Genomic DNA, 19066 nt, shown 5'->3' on the forward strand with positions numbered 1-19066 from the left:
TATTCAAGTCCAGTTTCCTAGTTCATGCATGTAGTGATTGACTCGTTCATAGAGTTGTATAGTACACTCATCGTCATCAGCCTAAATATGATTGGCCCACTGGAACCCGTGACCGACCAACCCCAAAGTAGTAGTTTCTCGCCTGAGGCCACCAACCATCGCGAACTCCTCCACATCGACTTTCTCCGCCGGTTCTGGCCGGTCTACTCTAATCGCCTTCGCATTTCCCTTTCATGTCGCTGTCGTGACTTCCAATTCCGGCCCTACCTCTCTTACCTCTACTCCTCTCTCACACTCTTTTCTCCCACCATGTTCCGTCCCGCCTCTAGAGCCCTCCTCCGTGCGCCGGCCGTTGCCCGTGGCCCGGCAAGCAGGCGATTGATAAGCACCGCTCCCGCCGAGTCCAAATCGAGGAGCTGGAAGAACACCGCTGTACGACTGGGATTGGCCGCTGGCGCAATCTACTACTATAACACGAGCAATGTGTTCGCGGAGAACCCATCCTGTATGTTAAATCTACCAGGCAATTCCTGGAGCTAAACAGCCTCTACCTTGCTCCTCCGAGTCCTATACAACAATTTTTTCTCAATCAATCAACATCGCAACTAACAACAACCCCAGTCTCCCTCAACGCCCAGCTTAAGAAAAACTCCGCCGAAGAACCCCTCCCCACCCTCGACTCCATCAAGCCCAGGATCCGCGAAGAAAGGGAATCCGCCGCTCCCAAGCCCAATGCCGAACAAGCCCCAGCACAAGAGCTCTCCCTCGGCGAGGGCGCCGTGAAGTCGCCCCAGGAGCTCGAAGAGGAGGCCGGCCAAGAAGCCGCCTTTAACCCCGAGACCGGCGAGATCAACTGGGACTGCCCCTGCCTGGGTGGAATGGCTCACGGCCCTTGTGGAGAGGAGTTCAAGGCTGCGTTCAGCTGCTTCGTGTACTCTGAGGAGGAGCCCAAGGGCATGGACTGCATTGAGAAGTTTAAGTGCGTTTGAAACCCGGACCCGGATATCTGTTTGGTGGAATCTTTTCTCCTTGAGGAAGATTGTGGAGCTAACGTTGGGTTATTATCACAGGGGTATGCAAGATTGTTTCCGCAAGTACCCCGAGGTTTACGGCGCTGAGCTTGAGGACGATGAGGAGGGAGCTCCTGCTCCTGCTCCCGCTGCCGAGGGTGAGGCCCAGAACGCTGCACCTCTAGCCACCGAGATTGATGCGGCTTCGCACCCCGAGGAGAAGCGTGCCCGCGCGAAGGAGATTGCCGCCGAGGTGAAGTCAGAGCTTTCCCAGAAGGGCGAGCTCCCCGAGAGCGATGAATTGCTTCCCAAGGCTTGGCACGACACGGAAAGCAAGAACGGGACCCAGTCCGAGAAATAAAGCAATTCGCAACTACATGTGTGTTTTGAAAACGCGTGACATGGACCAACGGAACAGAGTCGGATCTTCTGGTTATCTCGGTTGATAAATGTTAAAAGTTTCAGGAGGCTAGGTCTGAACTGCTCTGGGTCCGTGAGGAATATCTTGGGATCGGCTGGGGGCTGTGTGTACTATATACCCTTCCACCCTCCCCATTTTGTTTCTCTTTCGTGTCTATCTATAAAGCTATCTCATGTCATCTCTCTTCTATTGTTCTTCCCTATGTTGTCCTCCTTTTTCTTTTTGTGTGTGAAGTCTCAGCATCCATTCCCACTTTTGCCTTGTGTTTTCCCCTTCACCATGTAACTTATTGTACTTGTACGCTGTGGCCTTTCGGAAAGAGTCCTGATAGAAATAGAGTCTGCTTTCTACTCCGCAGTATGCTTGGTTACATTGTTTGTTGAGCGTCTCCGCTGTGATGAAGTTTACAGAATAGTTACAGTTCACGTGGTACGGATTTTAGGGTTAAAAAGAAACAACATGGCATTATCTTCATTAGCAATTTTCCATGCAAACAGTTGGATCTCTGTGGCAATTTTTGATTGATCCTTACAAGGTTCAGCCAGGTCCCGGTCACTTGTCCGTGTTACTGAGCTCGTGCAGCGCCGCAACAGAGAAGTTGTGCAGGTGGTCACAGCATCTCGTCATCGTCACTGTATCTCATCGTGTTGTTCTTTCCGTGGTCCGAGGATTGTATAACAGTGAGTTGAATCCTGCATCAATTCTTCCTGGGCAATTGTCTCTCAGCAAGTGCAAGACTGGGTTCACATGCACAAGACATATTTGGGCCCTTAAGAATAAACTTGTATTCTCGTAGATATGGGTTCCAGATGAGCTTCGATGCTGTGTCTTTCACCAGACTTGAAAACGCGGCGACTTGCCAGGAGGTCCCGCGGGGGGTATGCGACTGGTGCAAAAACGAAAAGCGCATCTCATGTACCTTGTACTGATGAGGTCGATGGCTCGGTACCCTTTTGTATGGGGGATTTTGAATCCTTTTGGCTAGTTTACCAGTTCACATCGCTCAGCTGCAGTTTACGAGAACGGAACGCCGTCCGATTGCCACCAGACTTTTCAACTCTGGAGTCGCGGGGGGAGCGTTTCTCGAGCGCTGTATATAGGTTAGCAGTGATCAGCAGTTATGATTAGATGATTGTCGCACTCTCAGCAGTTTCGGCCTCATTGGACATCTCGTAATTAAGCACCAGGTTCTTAATCCGTTGTTGTTCTTCTCGATCAGCTTGCTGCTGGCTTCGCATGGCAACTGCAAAACTGGAATCAGACGGCAAATCGATGGTACGGGTCTAATCTCAGTCAGCAGACGGTTCTTTGGATATACGAAAATGTATAAGCAGACCTGTTGTTTGTTTCCTTTTTTGGTCATCAAGGAGAAAGCCATCGTACTAGGCTGCGGCTGCGGCTGTGGCTGCGGTTGACTAGGCTCCGGAGCACTTTCGCCTGCTGCATCCCGAGGAGCTCGTTTCATGGGAAGAGGTATGTCAAACACACCCTTGCGCTCGAACTTTCGGGAATCCATGCTTTCCGCCATCATCTTTTCGAATTCACGATCGAACTCGGCTTCGGCTTCAGGGTCTCGTTCCTCCTCTTGGCGTGTAACAAAGATTTGTTCGTCTTCAGAGTCACTGTCACCATTTTGCTCGGCATTGGGGCCCGATACCTATGAGACATGTGTTAGCACAGCTCATTTGAGCCTCTATGCAGCGTAACTAAAACTCACTTCAGCTTCGTCGCTGGACTCTCCGTCCTCGTCCACCTCGGGCATAACATCATCCTCGAAGCCGTCATCAGATGAGCTACTTTCTGCATCATCATCATCTGGCTCTGCAGGCCTCTCGGCGTCTTGCGTTTTGTAGTTTTGAGCTACAGCCTCACCGAAGATACGGGTGGCCTCATCCAGGTCGGTGACTAACTTCCACTGAGGACGAGTCATAGAAAATGTATCTTGAACAAGGAAATCAATGTCCATCGGCAGTGGATCTTTTGTTGTCATATAGTACTGCATAGTCAATTAATAACAGGTCCAATGAACTAGCGCTTGGCAACAGTTATTACCTGGAAGAATGTTAAGAAGAAGTCCAACTTCTTTTTGGCAGATCCACGGTCAAAGCAGTGACCACAAGTGTCCAGGAGAGTGCAAACCAGGCGAACTCGGAAAAAGTCATCTGGCAGATCGAACGGGTTCAGCTTACCCGGGATCGGCGTACCACCCTCTACGTTATTATTAGTATTGGGGATTATGCTTGATGCTTAGTTTGGCTTACCATGACCGAATGTAACAATCCTGTACAAGGTATCGAAAATAACAGGCGAGTCGATCATTTTGTAGTTATACAACTCTCCGAGATACTTGACCTCGGCGACGCGCTTCTGGTTGAACTTGAAGTCGTTTTGCTCAAGGCCTAATGTGATTTGCTCAAGGACGTTGTCGACGATACCAATAACGAAATCCTGGTGGTATCTATACAGAGCACTGACCAGGATCGCTAGAAGGTGGATATTGCCATATTTCACCTTCACAGGTTTGCTGAATACACGCTCTATAATGTCAACAACCTGGCAGCGGCATTAGTAACTTTTATATAGAAAACGCTCCAACTCCAACAGAGGAATTTCCTACCTCTTGTTCTTCCCAGTGTAGCTTCCGGATTGACTTCAATATCCTAGTATAATTGCGCTTGTTCATATCCAAATAGATCAGTCTCCGGATATAAGACTCCATAGGAGTACGGTCTTTCTGCTGAATGGCAGGCCGGGGTGGAGGATCAACGTAGTAGACCGCATTCTCAATGATCATTCGTTCTTGTTGGCCCAGATGCTGAACAGTTTTCTTTCTCCCAAGAGTTTCCAAAAATGAGGCCATTCGAGGGGAAGTCTCGGGGTTGCGAAGTAGGTAACGTCCACAGTTCTCTAGGAGATAACCAATGATTTCAATGTTCATGCGAGAGAAGTCGTCAAGTGAGACCTTGAAACAGTGGAAAATGATATGCTCCGGAACAACGCCGAATTTGGTCAACTCTGCGAGATAGCGCACATTGCTCATACGAACCTGCCCGAGAAACTCTTTGGATTTGCGGCGTTGAAGGCTTCGGAACTCTTCATCCAGATAAGTGATCAATCCCTGAGGTATATCAGGCAAATACTGCCCAAGAGTGGCGACCAGGCGTGAATACAAGGGCAAGAGATCGATACGTCCCTTCGGCACATCCGACACAGCCTTGATGAGCCTGTTTCTCGATGCTTTGGAGTTGAGAAAACAGAAGTCTAGCGCCAACTGATCAACGTGGTCCTTCGTCTGCAAATCGGGCAGCTTAGCCAACAGCGCATCGACTTGGGCTCCAACAGTTTTGCTTGCAATGGCCATGGACTGATCGTCTGCATCCGTAGCAGCCTTCTCTTCCGATGGCTGGCCTTGGGCCGGTTCAGACTTCTCCAAATCCTCGCCGTCTTTCTTTTTCCCTGCTTCATCGGAGTCCGTCTTCTTCTTCTTACCATCCTCTAGGAGAACGGCTGGAACCTTGCCTTTGAGGTCAACCAGGTTCTCATAAAAGCGCCTCTCTTCTTCGTCTTCCCAGATACCGGCACCTTCACCCTGGCCGCGTAGGTACTCAGACGTTTTCACAAGCCCAATTCCTCCACTTGACGCAGGGTCAGCAGATTCTTGCTCAGCTAAGGCGGGCATTTCCACACCTAAAGCCTCACACAAGACCTGCGTGTTGGCGACCAACTTTTCCAAAGATTTGGTTTGTTTCTCAAAGTTGGCCTGGCGGTCCTCAAAGATTTCACCACTCTTAACATAAGCCTCGGCGTTACGGCGGCTCTGGGCTGCCAGTGCTCTTTGGTCACGAACCACATGAGCCTTGACATCCTCCAGGTACCGATTCAGAATGCTTTTGAAGCGAGCCTGGGTCTTCTCTGGGGTGAGAGGAGGGTCATTTTCAGCTGCTGTCACATTCCCCGCATCCTCCTCGCCATTTGTGGCCTCCGCAGGGGTCGTCGCTCCATCAGCCTCTACTGTTTTCCTTCCTTCCTCGACAGTCTTCGCTCCGAGAATATCCCAACTGAAGCTCTTGACAAACAGAACGGCGAGTGGCAAATTTGTATGGTCACGGTCATGGCCTAATAGGTCCTTCAACACTTCCAGGGGAAACGGCTCTGCTTCCTTGTCACTGTCTCGAACTGCTGACGGGGCCTTGGCTTTGACTGGGTTTTCCGACGCCTTTCCACCTATCCCAACAACACCGTCTTTGCCCTTGGCTCCCAAATCCTCCGGTCGTTCGATATCATCCAGCGTCCTGAGCACACCAACCAACCAGAGTTCTGTAACTACTCTCAGCAAAACTCGATGTCGGGATAGCCGTTCCTTTTCTTCGCGTTCGCGCACCTCCTGGCTGAGCGCTTTCAGCTGCCCCTTATCCGGTGTGCTAAGCCCTCGACCCAATAACCAACCAATTTGTCTCGTGAACTCGGCTGGTCCGAACCGTTGATGCAGTGCGCTCGTTATTTCCACGCCGGTGGCAATTTCCCCAGGAGATTTCAACTTGCATAACCCTTCATAGCAAGCGGATATGATTTCTGACAGATATTTGTGGAGCGATAAAGTACGGATATCGGCCAGGAAGGTCTGCTGGGCGGAAGCATTAACTCCGGTGCGTAGACGCTTGATGAAAGCGGTGTTTTTCTTCAGCGCTGAATCAAGGGATCTGCTAACTGGGAAGATATCTATTTCATGAGGTTGGGCGGTTAGATCAGGACCTGTTGTGCGGGACATTGTATTGGGACGTCATTACCACTCTCGCCAGCCCAAGCTCTCTCATTGAGATTGCGAAGCTCCCCTAGATCAAGAATATCGGTTAGAAACAAAACCTGTATATGGTAAATGGGAGTTGAAGACGGGATGCGGGGTACGTACGCTTCCTTTGACGATCCATCTCTTACTGCCGTCTGTTGTCCGCACAGTAGTAATCCCGCGGTGTCGATTAACTATCGTGGGGTCCTTTCAAAGAATCGGAAAGGAAAGCGCATAAGTGACTTGAACACCACATTGGTGAAGCACCTTAGACCGAGCGCTGCGCAATGTCTTGAGAATTCTGTCACCGTGCGCCAGGGTTGAGGTGCTTTTATGAAAAGCTGTGTCGGAGACGCTGCGGCGGCGAAAGTGGGAGCCGAAGGCGGTCCCCGTTGCTAGTTTTCCAGACCAATCCACGCCGGGGGATTTCCGCGTCGGTCTATAAGAACAATGTCCTCCTTTGAACTACTTTAACCTCATTGATATTTAAATACGATAGACTTTACTGACTAGAGTCAGTGCCGTGATTAAATATCCTCTCATTTCCTTTGACCTACATGACTAGGATTCTAATATATATATATATCTAGTTCCCCTGCTCCACTACCGAATCAAAGTCTGAAGTGAGCACATTGTCATTAATCAATTTGCTAGGCATACAACAATGAAACACTAGACACGAGAGGGAAAGAGCCACTAGTTCGAGGAGAAAACGCGAACAGAATCCCAAACAGCCCGCTGTCAGCTTGATCCTATCCACCTAATCACAAACCCACATCATGCTAGACAGCATTCGTGACCTTTTAATTTCAACTTCAATCATCATTCTGTCATTCCGTCATTCATTCATTCATTCATTCATTAGATTTCGTGCGACGATTCGGTGAAGCCAGTCTCCTTCCCTTCTTCCACTCCCAGCAGCCAAGCCTGAAGCTCATGCTTCCTGTCCTCTTCATTCCAGCTCTGGCGTCGACCAATCATTGGTCTCCATCCCTCACTCGAAGTTCGACTATCTCGATCGATGTCGGAACCTCTCTGCAGTGCTTCCTCGTCGTTTGGATGAGGCTTGCTGCTGGTTGGCTTGCCAGGAAGCAGAATAGTTCGATGAGTTTGGGGGATTTCTCCTTTCTGGTCTGCAGATGACATTTTGAGGAACTACAAGTAGTAAAGGAGAATCTGACCAGGTGAATAGTTGTACGTTGATATTTGAAAGTATGGCAATGGTAACCGTAATTTTTAGAAAGGCTTTGCTTTGAGGGCGCCGAGCACTGTTTTGGAGCTAGACTGCAGTCCCCTTCAGTAAAGGTAAATTGTATCAGAGCGTAAAACCCACAATATGGGTCTGCGAGGATACTAGTTATATGGCTCTAGCCACTGTGTAACAGTGACATGCCATATCATACGTTGTGGCGAACCTGGAGATGTATTGACCGACTGAATCGAAAAATTTTATTGGGTGAGATACTATGTCGACTGTCTGTTGAGGAGATAAGATGCAAAATCACAATGAAGTCATGCTTTCCCTCCCGTCGGTCGAGACAATGTCACCTGGCGCTATACCAAAAACAGTAATTATAAGGGCGTGCCCGCCAGGTGCCATAATACCTCAGGTTCACATCGCCGACTTCGCCCAAGTCCACTCCAGTCCACCATAACCAAGTCATCGTTTGCAGAATGGCTCATCTTACAGGGTTCCGACTTCATGGAACCCGAGTTGTGAGATCTCTATCACATAGTATATCCAGCGACTTCATCTCTGATTGGTGAAATGGCTTCGTCAACGGATCCATCCGACATACCGGCGAGGACCATATCAGTATGTTCTCAGATGTTGAACTCAGCGAAATGTTAAGGTCAATGAATGACAGCTTGGTTCCTACGGAGGATCTGTCCTTTAACCTTGATTACATGTTTCCAGGGCCAACCCACGCAACGGAGGCTGCCTTTCCTTATGATTCTCAAACGGCACTGTGAGAGTTCCAGATCGAAGAGGCTCACATCAACCTTCAATCAGAATCAACTGAATGTCCTGGAACAATGGCTCAATCTCCATTTACATTGTCCGTATCCTACCAAGGAGGAGAAAGGATCATTGGCTGGGCAGACAGGGTTGAGCATGGTTCAAGTCTCGACCTGGTTCACAAATGCTCGGCGGCGACTGCGCCGAACTAGAAGTGCTTCTTCCTGCAACGGCTCATCGATACCCGAATCTCCTACTTTTCTTCAGGAGCACCAGTTTTAGGGAAATCCACAATGGGCATCCATGACTCCACTTGATCGATGGAGAAATTCCCCTCATGAAATTGAAGCCGCACCTTTGGAAGCTATTGTAAATGCTGTAGCTCTCAGTGACATTGATATCAAATCCGACCAAAGTATCGGCTCTACTGCTTCAGCTTCATGCAATTTGCAACACGCCGTACCATCGAAGTTCAACGACGCTTGATCTTTCGTTTCCTCCGAAGCCTCCGTTTCGGGTTTACCAAACAGCTCGGGTTCAACCACCGGCTCGATACATTCTCAGGGCTTGTTTGGCCGCTTTCACTTGGATGATCCGTCACGTCGCAGGCGCCGGCGGCGAACAAGAAATCTGGGCGTGTCATATAACCGCCCAACCAAAACAACAGCGGCCAAGAGACCGTTCCAGTTTACGTTTTGCACCGACACTTTTCGTACGAAGCATGACTGGACACGGCACGAGAGGACCTTGCATTTAGCGCTTCTGAGGTTCACCTGTGCCCCATTTGGCCCTACTTATAGTGATTCTTCCAATGGAGTCGACCGATGTGTTTTTTGTGATGAGCTCTGTCCATCGGATAGCCATATCGATTGATTGGCATGGAATCGACAGGCATGGCACCTTTCAGCGCGTCTCACATGTTAGGCAAGGATGCGCAGTAGAGCTCTTACTTGGAGATAACGGACCAGCCTGCGCAGGTGCAGGCAAAGCCCACAATGTTCGAGCATCTCACCGCCCGCTTAGGTGAGTATGTATTGGACGTTCAGGCTAAAGGTGAGATGATCACAGACGAGATGTTACAAAAGGAGGCGCGTTGTATTATCTATGGGGATGATGACCCGTGGAATCAAACAGCAGCAGATAGTCCTGAATAGTTGAGACTCTTCAAGGAAGGGGTGGGATTAAGCTCAACGGAGGACACGTCCCAGTGTGACCCTAATAGCCATGCTGGTGGCATTGGTTATCGCTTCTGCCTTCCATGGTCGGCTAACGAGTGGGTGCCATTCAAGCCAAGTTCCGACTCCACGGCCCCAGCTTCCGCGGATATGATAAACCATGTATGTCATGGCAACGTTCAGAGTGTCTTTCCGAATATCGGCAACATATTATGGCCCAGATGTTCATGTATCCCGCTGGAGAGTCAGGGAGTCAGCAGGAATTCGGTGTTGAAAATCCCCCGCCAACTGCTTTTCTTACGCCAGACATGTATGGTGGGCTATCCGTAGCCCTGGGCACATTACTAAACCCCCCTCATTGCCATAATTGAGCTTGGCTTCTTGTTCCACCCAAGTGACCTCATATTCAATTATCAAGCATTGATTCAGCCTATCTTGGTAAACAATTGGAATATTCACGTAGCAAGCAGTCAGAAATGAACTGGTGTTCACTGGCTCAGCAACTTTATACAGTCTCTCTAGCAATTCGGGCTCAGCTATCGACTGCATTGAATACAAATCCATTTTACTCCATCCACACATCGTCCGCGATCTTAGTCAGGTAATTCCGGAGATTATCTGCAAAAACCAACACGATCATCTTGTCTTCCACATTGAAGTCTGGGCGCAACTGAAGGAATTGGACTAGACCTGCAAGCGCTGCCCCCGATGAGCCACCACAGAGCAATCCTTCCTCACGGCTAAGTCTTCTTACCATCTGGAAGGAATCCTAGTCGGTGGTTTTGACCCAGAAATCCGGGATTCTTTGTTCCAGCACGCCGGGCACAAAGTCGTATCCAATTCCCTCTATATTCACTTTTCTTTTCATTGAGTGCCTCCGGATGCACCAGGATGGACCCCCACGACAAACACATCATGACTCTTCTTCTTCAGGCCCCTGGTTAAACCGGTGACCGTACCACCGGTTCCCTTCCGCAGTACCAAATTCATGGGCTCGCAGGTTCTTCGGGTTGTTGTATTGGTCCAGGATCCACGAATTAGGTATCTCCTTATTCAGACGTCTGGTAACACTCAGGATAGAATTCGGGGATTCAATGGGCACTCTGGTAGGCGTGTGCACCACCTTAGTGCCCAAAGCGTTGAGGATCGGTTCTTTCTCCAGTGACATTTCCCCGGACAGGGTAATCATACATTTATAGCCCTTAGTCGCTGCCATGAGGGCAATGGCTATGCCCCTGTTAGCAAGTTCTCATTAGCCAGGAGAATGCACTTGTTCCTGTATGTCTTTCTCTTCCTCTCTGCTCCTCTTCTTCTATTCTCCCCATTTCTATCTAGGAGAGACTATGTGGCCAGATACTAGCTTCAGTTACTAGTAACCCCTGACAATCCGGCAACTCCAATCACTAGAGCTTCAAGAAAGCATTCGTCGACTGGTACCACCGCTTCCTGTCACCCTATATCCAAAAGCCGTTGATGCATGGTGCATATACTGTGCTGCATGCTGTCTAGAAGCATATCAATGGACGTAGTGTGTGTGTTTGGGGGGGGGGCGATATTTCCCTGTCCTGTTTGGATTAAAAGCTGACAGTTTACATTCTAGGATGTACAGATAGGAGCCAAAGCGTTTAATGATCCTAAGGTATCTAAGGCCTTGTCAACTGGCCAGAAAAGTAGTGATTACTGTCCCCAGTCTATTTGATTGTTAGCTTGCGCACCGCAGTGCGAAAGCCCTGCATCTATGGGCTCTTGCAGCGTCTCGTACTGTCAGTATCTTGGTCAAAACCCTTGACAGTCTGTTAGTTATCCAGATTATTTTGGTCACCCGCAGTGTGGTGTCGCGGTCTACTAGCATCGCGATGGCTTGGGTGGTGGGACGGTTTCGTGCCGGACCCGTAGTTGACGTGAAGCGACGAGTCTGTGGGATAAGGTTGTTCACCGTTGTGGAGAGCTTACGTGGCGTCGAGAGCTTGTGTGAAGAGGATGATCCATAATTATTCAATTCGGTTTAAGTGTCGGCGTCGAGATTGTGGAGTATCTGAAAGAGGATTTGCTGCGGGCCTTAAGAAATGGCTGCTGGACACATGAACGGATGCAACGAGGGGCCTCAGAGTGCAGATAAGGTCTAGAATTAAAACGAACTAGATAATTTTTGTTTCGATACAGAAACTCTGCTGACATACATCATAACTGTGTCCAAAGTTGGTGGAATACAATAAACCAGCAAGCCACTGGCAGGATAAGAATCCAAATCAAGTCATACAGGGATGCCAATAGACAGCACCTCCACAAACAGATAACAAGATCATCACTGTCGATACAACAACTCCAGCAAAGACCAGAGCTAACATAGTAGTCAGAATGATCGGCCGTGGAATAATTGTGGACGTCCCATGGGGACAATAGCACATTACCTCTGGCGCTCAACGTAAGCAGCATGAGGCAAAGCAAGGAATGGAAAAGAAAAGTTCACCGTTCGTCGTACACCTTCATAGAACAAAAATCAGACAGGGTATGCCACGCCACGCTATGCGAGTCCAGAAGGGAAAAAAAAAAAAAAAAAAAAAAGAGAGAGAGAGAGAGAGAAAAGGTCATTGCAACTATGTACTAAGAATGAGAACCATCCAGAGAGCTTTGCGGGTTATTCTCGAATGAAGGTAACTTGCCTCCAGACACTTGGTTCATTTTGGTTTACGCCAGAAATATTGCTGCTAAAGATTAGTCACGTATCAACAAGTGCTAGTTATTATGCAAGCATACCTTGTGTTGCTTTCGGCAGTTCCGAAGACCTGGCTTCCTGAGATCATGTACCACAGCTTCCCGTCGCATCGTGTCATCGTCATAGTCGGGAATATAGTAATATTCACTCTCGAGCGGCTTCCCCGCAGCATCCTTCCCTTCCCGAGCGACCTTTCCAATACACTTCGTGGTATCAATGATGGCGCGAATCTCATCCCGTGTGGGTCCTTCCCTTGAATGTGTGTCCCGCCGCCAAAGGGAGGGTGGGAGGTTATTCAAAATTGTCGAGAAAGGCGTTGAAGAAAGACGAGAAAAGGCCAGCTGATTGATAGCATGATTCTGAACTCTCTCAAAGCTCTCATCAAGTGGCTTGCTTAGTGTAAGATCAACTCTCTCAGCCGGCTTAGATGGCTGTCTAGGAGAGTGAGCAGGGCGGAGCGGCTCAGCGGGGTGCTGATTACGAGAACGAGAGAGGCGGAGTGGTGATCCATCAGCAGTGAAGGAAGCCATGCGGGGCAAGATATTGTCTCCAAAGGGTCCAAAGGAATGAACGATGGGATCATTCTCTTCATCGTGGTCCGACAAATCATCAGGCTTACTGAGATCACTCAGGTCACTCGATTGAGAGCTCTGCAAGAGGTCCCCTACACTGGAGGTAGACTTCAGGCTAGCTTCAGAGAGCAAGGCATCCCCTGAGATTTTACGACGGACGGGAGATGGTTCATCCTCATAAACAACCACAGCAGTTTTTGCACGTGTTGGAGTGTACAGTGGCGAGGACGGTGGAATTAGGGATTTGACTGCAGGGGAAGGCGAGACAGGGGAAGCCAAGCGCCGGCGTTCCACATTAGGACTGTCATGCAAGCTTCGACGAGATTGCCTGTTACGTCGTGGGGTAGCCTCTTCCCAGGTCTGCTCGGAATCGGTGGATGCGTAGTCCTTTCGTTCATTTCGCGGCCATTGGACCAAAACACGCGCATCATGGACATCAATCATGATATCTGCGTCCTTGATATCGGAAGTGAAAGTTTTTCCCTTGGCCAAGTCATACGTTTTCCCCTGACAATGAAGTTTGATCCCGTTCCAGCCCATGCACATTATCTCAACCCTATCTCGATCGAAGGGATTAGGTGCAGGCTTATAGGTAGCCTTGACATGGACCCTCGAAATCATACGGTTGGCAGCGAGTTGATGATGGCAAGATGCACTGGATCTACCCATGAGTAGTGGCTCGCCAGTCTCCAACAGCATCATGGTGGGGACAGTGGACAGGGGAGTTCGTTCGGAATTTGACGATGTCAAGGTTCGACGTGAAGCCATTCGAGGGGGTGAGGAGGACATGATATGGGTCGATGACGTCGGAACAGGAGTTGGATATGTTGATACAATTCCATGATCATCGCGAGCTACACGCTTCTGGGGTCGAGGAAGAGAAGGCGAAGAACTCAATGGCTCAAAGGCAGGCAACAAGGTCGCTGGACGCTTCACACCTGCCACAGAAGCAGTCGAACTGCTCCTTGGAGGAGAAGACTCCATGGTGTTAGAGGCGACTTCCAGACAGTTAGCAGGTTTTCGGTAAGCTCGAATAAGTCTAAAGCGGACAGAATTCAATTCGAGGTCGCGTCGAGGCCGGACAAGGGCTATTTCTATAGATGATGAGTCGAGAGACGAGAAAGGCAGGTAGGAAAAGAAGAAATGAACGAGACGTATGACTGCAAGAGAATGAACATCAATTCTTCTCCCAGAACGAAGTCCAGGTGGTTGGGAGGCACAGAATTGGCCTACAAAAGAATGAAGAAAAGGGTGAGGGATAGTGTGTGGTGGAATGCCTACCGGATCGGAGCGTCTCTTGTCCAGCGCGGAAATGCACGCTTACAGCCCGAGACGCGTTCGATAGGCGCCGGCGAGGGTCTGGGAGCTCCACAACGGACTGTCGCGCAGCGTCAGAGCCTGGCCATTTTGAACTCTGTTCTGCACTGCATCTTTGTACGTGATATTTCAGGCATGCAAAAAAAGAAAAAATAGAAAAGAAAACTGAACAGGATGTGATTCAAGCAAACACCTTATGAGCCATCCTCTCTCCCCGTACTTTTTTTTAGCTAGGTGCCCGAGGCAGAAAGGCGCGTACCCCGTGTCTGGAGTCATGCTCCGCGTTCTTTGGGTCTAGTCCCGTGACTCGCGCCAAACCACGTGACGCGCATCCGCAAGGAACTTGCAGTGACTTTTCCGAGAATAGCAAAGGCCATGTGCAGCTTGCAGGGTTTTCGTCAATCTCATTGGACGGCGCGATGCATGGTAGGGGTGACAGGACCTCGGCCGGTGGAGTCTGAGGCTACTTAGTAGTACTAGTACTATTGCGAAATACGTACAGAAGAATTTGAAGGAGGGGTTCCGTAGGATAATCATCTATGGCGTAATTGACAATGCTGCAAGCCATGGACCTTTTCATGGGCATTCTTTTCCAGGATATTCCCTCACTATACGGATAAAGCGTAGACCCTACATACGTGTTCCACCTGCAACCTTGAAGGGGCGAACTTATCTGACTACTACTATCATTACTCAAAACATATGCAGTGCCCTAAGTATGCACGCGACTGACTCGGTACGAATATCCTGACAATCACGACACCCAGCCTTCGCGTATCCACGTTTCAATTAAAACTGGATGCACTCACCGACCGTCACAATGGTCCACGCAACTTGGAAATACAAATAAAATAACATAAAAAGTAAGGTAAATCGAAAAAAAAAGAAGAAAGGAATTTAGCCTCCGATTATCTATAGTCATCATGGATTCATAGCAGTAGTAGGAAGGCGTACACCAAATATATCTCGCTCTACTCCCTGCCATTGTGCATTGACCTCCCTACGTCCCTCACACCGAACACGGTAATACCTAGTCAAAGGGGTGGAATTCAATTACAGTCAGCGAAACCGATCTGCACTGCAGGCGACTTTTTTTTTTTACGTTAATATGGACCACGCGACTCCATACAAGCACCCAGGCACCCAGATAGTCCATCCTCTGGAATTGTCAAAGATTATGCTACGTATGCTCCTACCTTGCTAATTTCAGCCACCACACCACCAAATTGGTGGCCAGTCTACCCCACGAAAACTCCGCTACTACATGCCATAATAATAACGAATATTTTAACCATTCTTGCACAATATACAACACACATGTACAGATTTGAAAACCACAATCGGTTACTTGGTACTAGAGAAAGAAATATCTAACCACAATCGTCTCTACCAAGTGGTAAAGGCGGTAAAGTGTGACAAGAATGAAAAACTCCCTAAGTCACATAAGATAATATACTAAGATACACAGAAGAAAGCAAGCAACTGGACTTCAGATCATGAAGGCGACATGGCATGAAAGGAGCCGGCGATCTATTTACCCAGGCCAGTCCAGCCGGTTGATAGTGGCCAAGTCACGTAGCGGACGTGCCCGTTTGCAGCGATGCAGTATCGTCAGGTTATTTAATAGAAGACAAATGTGGCCTCGCCAGACAACACTTCGACCTGTCATTGGATAAGTATGTGAGTGAGGTATCTCAAGTGTAAAAGGAAAGGGATCTTACAGTGCAACCAGAGTCATTAGTGCCGGCCTCAGAGATGAATTTGCCGTTCTCATATTTACAAGACCCGCTGAGGTTGTCTCCCTGGATCTTAATGTTGAAGTTGAGCTTCACGGTAGTGGTGGGGCTGTTCTGGAAAATAGAAAGCCACTTGCCATTGTTCTCACCGACACCAAGGTTGATAGGAGCCCAGTTACCGATAGGCTTGGAGCCGTCACCCCACTGGCAGCCCTCCTCGGTGCTGGTGCCCTTGGGGTTGACATAGTACTGAGCAGAGGTAACCTTGCCCTGCCATTTGAAGTATTTGTTGCCGTTAGGGCAAGTCAAGGGCTGAAGCTCATTGTCGCCAAGGGCCAGGGGGATGGTCTCAGCTTCGGTACCTACATGCAATGATGAGAAATTATTCCTATCACGGCACGTGTTCATGGAAAAAACTTACCAGGGTAGTCGGTACGGCAAATGGCAATCTCCACGCCGAGCTTGTTCTGAGCATGAACACCACCAGTGCCCTCAATGCAAAGCTTCTTGGAGAGTGTGGGGTTAGTAAGGTAGAGCTTGCCATTCTTACACTGGAGGCCACCAACGGACTGGCCGGTAGAGCCCTGAGTGCTGGGCCATTGAGACTTCTGATAACCAGCGGGGCAAGCGTACGAGCACATGGCTCCATCCTTGCACTTGTCACCACTCACAGCAGTGACAATATCGGTCACAAAACTGCCAGAGACGGTTACATACTGAATACCGGACCAGCCACCGAGGTTCAGGTAGTTGAGAGCGACGGCACCATAGGCAGATGGGAAAGTACCGCAGTCAATCTCTCCATCAGGGAAGTCGGAATCCAAGCCCGTAGCACCAGGGCTGCTCGACTTAGTGGGGGTGCTCGACGAAGCAGCGGACGAAGAGGTTGCTGAGGAGCTGGAGGACGAAGCTGGAGTGGCGGAGGAGGAAGTCTCCACAAACTCAGCTGGTGCTTCTGTGGGAGCAGCAGCGGCGGTAGAGGAAGAGGTGGTAGAGGAAGAGGTGGTAGGCTCGCAGGCATCATATTTGGGTTGGCCCTCTGCATACTTCACCTTTCCGGCCTGGATCTGCTTGCACACCCACTCGCTGGTGACCACTTGGCCTTGATATTCGAACTGGATAACAGTGGCGCCGTTGGCCTCGATGACCTGAGTGTCCACGGTACGCTTGTGGTGATGACGGTGGGCGTTGTGGTGCTGACCGGCCACGAGGGAGCCAGCCGTCGCCAAGGTGAAAATAACCGAGTTGAACTTCATTGTGTTTGTGTTAAGTTGGAGATTTAATCACGGGATCCTTCAATATTTGAATCTTGCTTCCCGTTTGGACTATTTCGATGCAAAACATTAGTTAGCTTGAGTATATCCATGAGCTAATTGCTATGGAGTCACATGTGAACAGATTGCGCGTCATGTCACTTATCCGCGCATGCTACTATACAACATAGAAGCATTGGTGTCGGTGGCAGTTCAGTATGCGACATTGGTAGCACAACCGATGGCCACCACACGTTCCGGGCACCTCGGTGAACGATGGCAATAATTCAGGCGAGAAGCAATTTGGGGAAGTGTCCATCAAATTCTTGGGATTCAGATACATACATCAACGTTATAGCAAAATCCGGTGCGCGCTTCGGTCAAGGTCTGTACAGAGGTTCAAGTTGCAGAAGTGCTGTCGCTGTAAATCTAAGAGAGGCACGAAGTGAATTTCCAAGGAGCGAATCACAGAAGAGGTTTCCAAATGAGTGTGCGAGAGAGAAACAAGTCTCTCTGGTCGGATGGGAAACTTCAATAGGTCAACAGGCGAAAGCGGAAGAAATGAAACGCTCTGGGGGAGGAGGAGGAGGAGTAAAATGTGGAGGATCGCGAGGAACAGAAGGAGTTGAGAGGGAGATGAAAAGAGAGAATTAAACTTCGTCGGTCAGTCGCCCAGGGGCTAAAAGAGGGACAAGACGTGCAGACCCTTCCAGGGGGAACTAAACTAAACTAAACTAAACTAAAGAGAGAGTGTGTGTGTGTGCGTGTGGCACTGTCAGTGATGGGCAGACAGACAAAGAGAGAGGCAATAGTCACCACAATAATAATAGGGGTTCCACTTCCAAGACTCAAGACATTGTAATTAGAGTTGTTGTTTAGGAGTAATACCGTACCATACGTACCGTACCGTCCCGATATAGGTACGTACACATCTGCGGTCGAACTGACCTACCACAACAAGTGGGGTGGATATACGAGGAATAGGGGGGTGGAAACACCACAGGAATTGGCCCAAGGCACTATCCACGAACACCATCAGAACCTCTGAGAATGGGGGCCTTTGGAAGTGGGGGACGCCGAGGGAGACGTGTCCACAGCCGCCCAGAATTGTGGTAGTAACCTGACTAATTTACTAAGCTCAACTAATTTTCAGTATCTAACTAGTATCGTTCATTTCAATACCTCTCTCCTGCCCTAGGAATTGTCTGGAACCTCTCCAATACCACGTCAAAAGGCCGCCGTGCAAAAAGGTGGTTCATTTTTCCTCTTCTCTTTCCCCTTGGACTTCTCATGTTTGGAAGTTTCCTGTTCCTGAATGCAAGCTTGGCGGTTGCCGAAATTACTCTGGGCCTGGTCTAGCCAATCAGCACGGCCACACAGGCATTGGCTGGTGGAAAATTGACTTTCCCCTCAGTCAGGTACACCAATCAACCGCAGGCTGAGGTCCCGAACCATTGCCACAAAATTCGAGTGTCTCATCTCCGATCGTTACGTTTGGCTCATTAGGGCCGCCGGTATTATTAGCAGCTTCCTGAAGGAGCCCTTCAAGGCTGAGGTACCTTTTTACCTTCCATGGTTAGGGAGGAGAAGAAGAGTACGGAGTAATATGGGCATTTTCTATTTTGCCAATTCTTTTTCTGTTGCTCATTATCTACCAACGGATCACTCCAAATGAACTCGAAAATCAAACATCATTAATATCCCGAGTGGTTGCTTTGGTCATGATTTCGAATCTGCCTACTGCACGGCCGTACGGTAGCACAACGTGCCCGTGACTGACCCATTAAGGGGCAGAGTTTGGAAGTCATCGTAGAAATCAGTCCTCTTTCCATCATATTTCTTTTGCTTTTTACTCTATCAATCAATCCGACCAGCCTCGACCGTCCAACTGTACAGAGTAGTGGAGTATGTATTAATAGCCGTCGGGGTAGCCGTACCCATCTTACCACTACTAGTAATAGATGTACGCACTGTACGCACTGTACGCACCATTACCACTCTGGCGCGGCAGAGAGTCCACTGGGATCTGCGTTCAATGCAGGCTTCCAGATCATCTTCCATGCAACGATCGGGGTGGGAATATAAATTTTTTTTTTTTTAAAAAAAAAAAAAAAAGAACA

At 49.1% G+C, this 19066-nt stretch overlaps 6 protein-coding genes across 6 annotated transcripts; 1 reads left to right on the plus strand and 5 right to left on the minus strand.

Moving 5' to 3' along the window:
- Positions 1-228: 228 nt before the first annotated feature.
- On the plus strand, positions 229-1887 carry BDV38DRAFT_249675 (coiled-coil-helix-coiled-coil-helix domain-containing protein). The gene is made up of 3 exons (XM_032054871.1): positions 229-505; positions 622-979; positions 1071-1887. The coding sequence occupies exons 1-3, from the start codon at positions 310-312 to the stop codon at positions 1369-1371; spliced, it is 855 nt and encodes a 284-aa protein (XP_031912587.1). The 5' UTR covers positions 229-309; the 3' UTR covers positions 1372-1887.
- On the minus strand, positions 1883-6343 carry BDV38DRAFT_249678 (armadillo-type protein). Its single transcript, XM_032054872.1, has 7 exons — positions 4049-6343; positions 3693-3984; positions 3484-3641; positions 3149-3427; positions 2768-3088; positions 2573-2714; positions 1883-2521 (listed from the first exon to the last, which is right to left on the minus strand). The coding sequence occupies exons 1-7, from the start codon at positions 6197-6199 to the stop codon at positions 2418-2420; spliced, it is 3447 nt and encodes a 1148-aa protein (XP_031912588.1). The 5' UTR covers positions 6200-6343; the 3' UTR covers positions 1883-2417.
- A 461-nt stretch (positions 6344-6804) lies between these two features.
- Positions 6805-7683, minus strand: BDV38DRAFT_249681 (uncharacterized protein). The gene has a single exon (XM_032054873.1). It carries the CDS (start codon positions 7361-7363, stop codon positions 7079-7081), a length of 285 nt encoding a protein of 94 aa, XP_031912589.1. The 5' UTR covers positions 7364-7683; the 3' UTR covers positions 6805-7078.
- A 3817-nt stretch (positions 7684-11500) lies between these two features.
- Positions 11501-11898, minus strand: BDV38DRAFT_249684 (uncharacterized protein). The gene has a single exon (XM_032054874.1). It carries the CDS (start codon positions 11786-11788, stop codon positions 11534-11536), a length of 255 nt encoding a protein of 84 aa, XP_031912590.1. The 5' UTR covers positions 11789-11898; the 3' UTR covers positions 11501-11533.
- fhdA (putative transcription factor Tos4) lies at positions 11896-13927 on the minus strand. Its single transcript, XM_032054875.1, has 2 exons — positions 12110-13927; positions 11896-12057 (listed from the first exon to the last, which is right to left on the minus strand). Exons 1-2 carry the CDS (start codon positions 13622-13624, stop codon positions 12031-12033), a joined length of 1542 nt encoding a protein of 513 aa, XP_031912591.1. The 5' UTR covers positions 13625-13927; the 3' UTR covers positions 11896-12030.
- Positions 13928-15577: 1650 nt separating this feature from the next.
- On the minus strand, positions 15578-16949 carry sun1 (SUN family protein UTH1; the record flags this gene model as incomplete). Its single annotated transcript, XM_032060169.1, has 3 exons — positions 15578-15619; positions 15679-16055; positions 16115-16949. The coding sequence occupies 3 exons, from the start codon at positions 16947-16949 to the stop codon at positions 15578-15580; spliced, it is 1254 nt and encodes a 417-aa protein (XP_031912592.1).
- Positions 16950-19066: the final 2117 nt, after the last annotated feature.

The sequence above is a fragment of the Aspergillus pseudotamarii genome (genome assembly GCF_009193445.1).
Source record: "Aspergillus pseudotamarii strain CBS 117625 unplaced genomic scaffold BDV38scaffold_34, whole genome shotgun sequence".
Classification (NCBI taxonomy): Eukaryota; Fungi; Ascomycota; class Eurotiomycetes; order Eurotiales; family Aspergillaceae; genus Aspergillus; species Aspergillus pseudotamarii.

What these genes read in the sequence shown, in the direction of transcription:
- BDV38DRAFT_249675 (XM_032054871.1), top strand. Translation starts at nt 310, where the DNA reads ATGTTCCGTCCCGCCTCTAGAGCCCTCCTCCGTGCGCCGGCCGTTGCC. An exon ending in GTTCGCGGAGAACCCATCCT is followed by an intron (nt 506 to 621) that starts GTATGTTAAATC and finishes CAACAACCCCAG; the next exon opens with TCTCCCTCAACGCCCAGCTT. An exon ending in GACTGCATTGAGAAGTTTAA is followed by an intron (nt 980 to 1,070) that starts GTGCGTTTGAAA and finishes TTATTATCACAG; the next exon opens with GGGTATGCAAGATTGTTTCC.
- BDV38DRAFT_249678 (XM_032054872.1), bottom strand. Translation starts at nt 6,199, where the DNA reads ATGTCCCGCACAACAGGTCCTGATCTAACCGCCCAACCTCATGAAATA. An exon ending in TACACTGGGAAGAACAAGAG is followed by an intron (nt 3,985 to 4,048) that starts GTAGGAAATTCC and finishes TGCCGCTGCCAG; the next exon opens with GTTGTTGACATTATAGAGCG. An exon ending in GATTGTTACATTCGGTCATG is followed by an intron (nt 3,642 to 3,692) that starts GTAAGCCAAACT and finishes ATAATAACGTAG; the next exon opens with AGGGTGGTACGCCGATCCCG.
- fhdA (XM_032054875.1), bottom strand. Translation starts at nt 13,624, where the DNA reads ATGGAGTCTTCTCCTCCAAGGAGCAGTTCGACTGCTTCTGTGGCAGGT. An exon ending in ACTGCCGAAAGCAACACAAG is followed by an intron (nt 12,058 to 12,109) that starts GTATGCTTGCAT and finishes AATCTTTAGCAG; the next exon opens with CAATATTTCTGGCGTAAACC.
- BDV38DRAFT_249684 (XM_032054874.1), bottom strand. Translation starts at nt 11,788, where the DNA reads ATGCTGCTTACGTTGAGCGCCAGAGGTAATGTGCTATTGTCCCCATGG.
- BDV38DRAFT_249681 (XM_032054873.1), bottom strand. Translation starts at nt 7,363, where the DNA reads ATGTCATCTGCAGACCAGAAAGGAGAAATCCCCCAAACTCATCGAACT.